Here is a 3,793-nt window from a genome sequence, read left to right on the forward strand (position 1 = left end):
CAGCTCGACTCTCTGACCATCCAATCAGATGCCGCGGATGCTCAACGGGCCAATCGGGCGCCGGCTGCGGCTTCTTCTACAGCGGCTCCGCAGGGCGGGGTTGTGCCCGGAGCACACTTCCTCTTTCTCCTGCGAAGCGGCGGGGAACGGCGGCGGAAGACGATGAGTTCAACAAATACTTTCCAGGGGCTCGATAACAGCGCCAAACCCAGCTCCAGGTACGCCGGTGTCCACGTCGCGCCGCGCTGCTGTATTTGGTTTCCGAAGCGGCCATCGAGAGCCGCTTCCCGGTGAAGAGGTTGTCTTGGCCTGCTATGTAGCCCCGTTAGCGGCCGTCCGGTTTTATATGTATATGTTTATGTAACCGCGGTTATTTAGTATATTTTTCACTAAATAACTCTACAATTGCTTCTAACTTTCACTCCATTCTCTCCTCGTGCTGAAGAGGGCGCTGTTCAGCCCCGCCAGAAGCTGTTGACTGGTTTATTTGCTGAGGTCACTAGGTTAGATGAATGCCCCTCATTAGTGGCTGTGCCTGGTTTGTAGGGTTCTGCGTCCTCCTGGAGGGGGATCTAGCAATTTATTTGGTGGCTATGAAGAGGACTCCCCGTCCACAAGACGGCCGAACCAGGTGGCCTCCAAAATCTTCTCGCCTGCGCAGGATCCTCAAGGAGTCCAAAAACGTTCCAACCCCCCTGGTAAGAAAGTCTGCCTCGGGTCGTAAGAGAGCCCTGTCCCCGACTGATGGCTCTGTGCTCACCAGAGATGGTACAAGTAATGAAAATTGTGCTTGCCAGTACCCTCCTACGGATGAATGAACGTTATTTCTGGTGAAAGTTCATGGAATATGGTGATGTGCATGTTCTATACGTTAGGGCTAGGTGATGCTGCCTAATTTTGTCCCTATATTATGAGGCTGAATGTCCGTCATTACAGGATCTGTGTCAGTTTTCTCTGAAGTGTTATCCAGTTGCATGTGACCCCACAAACACATTCATTACAAAGAGTCAAAGAAAGCCAAACACATTAAAAATGCATTAAGCCAGGGAGATGGCTTAACATTAAACTGCTGACTGAATGAACAGGAACGTTATGCAAGCATTACAGTGACCCAGCGGTTAAGGAAGGCAGTGGTGGCCTAGCGGTTAAGGGTTAAGGATGGCTTCCCACTGCTCACCAAGGGTGATGGGTTAAATGCAGAGGACAAATTTCACTGTGCACCGTGTGCTGTGCTGCTGTGTATCACAATGACTCACTTCACTTACACTTCACTTAACACACTCCCCCTCACACCACAAAGGTTCCTAGTTCAGCTCCTCAGCTGAACGTGTGTGTTCAGTAAGATGTAAATCTGTTTTTACGTGAAATTGGAGTGACATGATTGAAGTAAATTTACACAGGTTTGCTGTTGCTTTTTTTTTTTTTTTTGTTACATTCATTTACCACAGAGTTTGAAAATGTAGCGTGGTTATATCTTGAAAACAATATGCTGATGCACTGACGTCACTGAAGGCGCAAAACAAAACACATGTGGCGTGAATTAATCAAACGGAACTGTGAACTAGATTGAAATTTACCCACAATTCACTGTTCTCAAATCATGGTTTGGTATGTGGTCTCACCAGGCGACCGCACCAGAGTTCGCGATTTAATTCCACTACCCGTTGGGGTTTTGATGCACTTGAGTGCGATTACTAATATTGGATTGATACAGAGAAGGTTAGCATGGGCCCGCGAAGGGATGACACTCAAATCCGTGCAGCGCTCCAGATTTTTAGGTTGCCGATTCGAATCCCCATCCGCCAAGGTGCCACTGAGCAAAGCACCGTCCCCACACACTGCTCCCCGGGCGCGGAGTAGAGGATTTAGTGAACGTGCACTTACTCTCTAACAATCCTTATGATTTCAGAATCGGGTCTGGAAAGGGGGCTGTGCCTGGTTTTAAATGAGATGTTAGGATTTGCTTGTTGTGGATATTTGAATCATGATGTGGGTCTCATGTTAAAGCCAAGATACACATGCAACAGTGATTTACCCCGCCTCCTCCCACCAGCTCATTACAACAGAACAGAAAGGGACTACAAACCCCCTCCTGTCATCCCGAACACAATTACAAATAAAGTGTTTTATTGATTGAGGCTTCCAGGTTAATGTTTCACTCGACATTATGGATTATTTCTTGATTGAGACTGGTGTGTGTGTGTGTGTGTGTGTGTGTGTGTGCTCTCATCTCTCTTAGGTGGAAAGAGCAGTGGAATCTTCGGAGAAGCTGCGGCTCAGCCTGCTCAGGTTAAACCCTGTCCTCCTGGTGGAATCACAAGCAGCATTTTTGAACAGGCCCCTTGCACCTCACCTACAACTACGGCCCATCCAAATAAACCAAAGGTATGTACGTTATTATTCATTTAAAGCATCTGCTGTCATTTGGTGTGGCTTCTTCCACAGGTGAGCAGCACTCATTGCTGAGGCATTTTGGAACGTTTGAGTTTACATGCATTTTTAAATTTTTTTGAAAATGATTGCTCCTGTTACTTATTCACCAGCTTGAAATGCGAACAGTCGTTTGTTCATGAGCATACTGCAGTGCATCATGTTTTTGCTCTTCTAACAGGACAACATTGGTGTGGGGGTCTGCTCTACACCAGAACCTCCAGGTAAGAACATCTGAAATGAGAAGTGTGAAATCAACACGCAGAGAACCGGCATAACCCCAACGTGCTATTTCAGCTCCTCCGAAGCAGGTGACTCCAGTTGAGCGCGTAAAAGAAGCCCCGCCCACCACGCCAGTCAAGGAGGAGCACGCGGTGACAGAAACTCCACTGAAGAATCATGAGCCGCACCTTGGGCCCCGCCCACGCTCTCAGACAAAAGTCCTGAACCCGCCGGGTGGAAAGTCCAGCGTCGTCTTTTACTGACCTCCTCTGCTGTTTTAATTCTTCACATCGTTTCCCAGTCTTTCGCTTCTTGCACTTTCTTACACATTCCTCTTTTCCACCAGTCATTTGTCTGGCTTCTTTCCCCTCTTGAATCATGTCTCATGCCAATATGATTCTGCAGTGTTCCTTTTGCGTCTCTGTGAGCATGACAACCAGTCAGCATCTATCGCATCTTCTCTTTTTCTCATTCTGTTCCTGCCTTGCGTGTTTTTTTTTTTTTTTGTTTTTTTTTTTTTAATCACACACTCTGTTTGGAGAAAAGAACCAAAAATTCATTCTACACACACAGAGACTGAAACGCATCTTGTGTCCCCTGATTTCACCATGTATGCCAAATAAGAGTGTGTGTTTCATGATGGTTGTGATACGCCGCCGCCTTATGTTTTAAATTAAAACGCCAGCAGGTAGAGGGCCAGTGCGGTTGTCAAGCGATGTTAATCAAGAAAATCTCAATAAAGATTTATTTTGAAGACTCAATGTGCTCGTTTGTTCTGTTCCACAATTACAGAAGAAAGGAATTTTTTTTTTTTAATATATATATATAAATCTGTGCCAGTTCTTGTAACCTGTTCAGTTCTTGTATTTAAATTGATATTAACCTATTTATAAAGGGCAGACTCCCCTCATCATTAATAATGATGGAGAGCAGACTGATCACATGGCATCATGGCTCTCCGCGGATTTCCCTGTTCGGCCATTACTCCCAACTTCCTGCCTTAATGAAGTAATCTCACATCCCGGGGGTCGCTTTCGGACCCCTGCTGCCCCTCTTCCCTGGGCAGGGAGTGCAAATAAAACCAGGGAGGAACGAACAACGCTGAACGCAGAGCGCCCCCCCGCGACGTCAGGACGCGTGA

The 3,793-nt window shown here is 46.7% G+C and overlaps 1 protein-coding gene and 1 pseudogene across 1 annotated transcript; both read left to right on the top strand.

The window, feature by feature from the left end:
* Positions 1–76: 76 nt before the first annotated feature.
* jpt2 (Jupiter microtubule associated homolog 2) lies at positions 77–3,413 on the top strand. Its single transcript, XM_028987390.1, has 5 exons — positions 77–218; positions 547–698; positions 2,240–2,385; positions 2,612–2,654; positions 2,728–3,413. The coding sequence occupies exons 1-5, from the start codon at positions 163–165 to the stop codon at positions 2,913–2,915; spliced, it is 585 nt and encodes a 194-aa protein (XP_028843223.1). The 5' UTR covers positions 77–162; the 3' UTR covers positions 2,916–3,413.
* LOC114795025 (uncharacterized) lies at positions 1,678–1,776 on the top strand (annotated as a pseudogene).
* Positions 3,414–3,793: the final 380 nt, after the last annotated feature.

The sequence above is a fragment of the Denticeps clupeoides genome, chromosome 7, assembly GCF_900700375.1.
Source record: "Denticeps clupeoides chromosome 7, fDenClu1.1, whole genome shotgun sequence".
Classification (NCBI taxonomy): domain Eukaryota; kingdom Metazoa; phylum Chordata; class Actinopteri; order Clupeiformes; family Denticipitidae; genus Denticeps; species Denticeps clupeoides.

Bases quoted from the DNA above. Each gene is read 5' to 3' on its own strand.
- jpt2 (XM_028987390.1), top strand. From the start codon at position 163: ATGAGTTCAACAAATACTTTCCAGGGGCTCGATAACAGCGCCAAACCC. The intron at 699-2,239 runs GTAAGAAAGTCT...CATCTCTCTTAG, and splicing joins AAAACGTTCCAACCCCCCTG to GTGGAAAGAGCAGTGGAATC. The intron at 2,386-2,611 runs GTATGTACGTTA...CTCTTCTAACAG, and splicing joins CCCATCCAAATAAACCAAAG to GACAACATTGGTGTGGGGGT.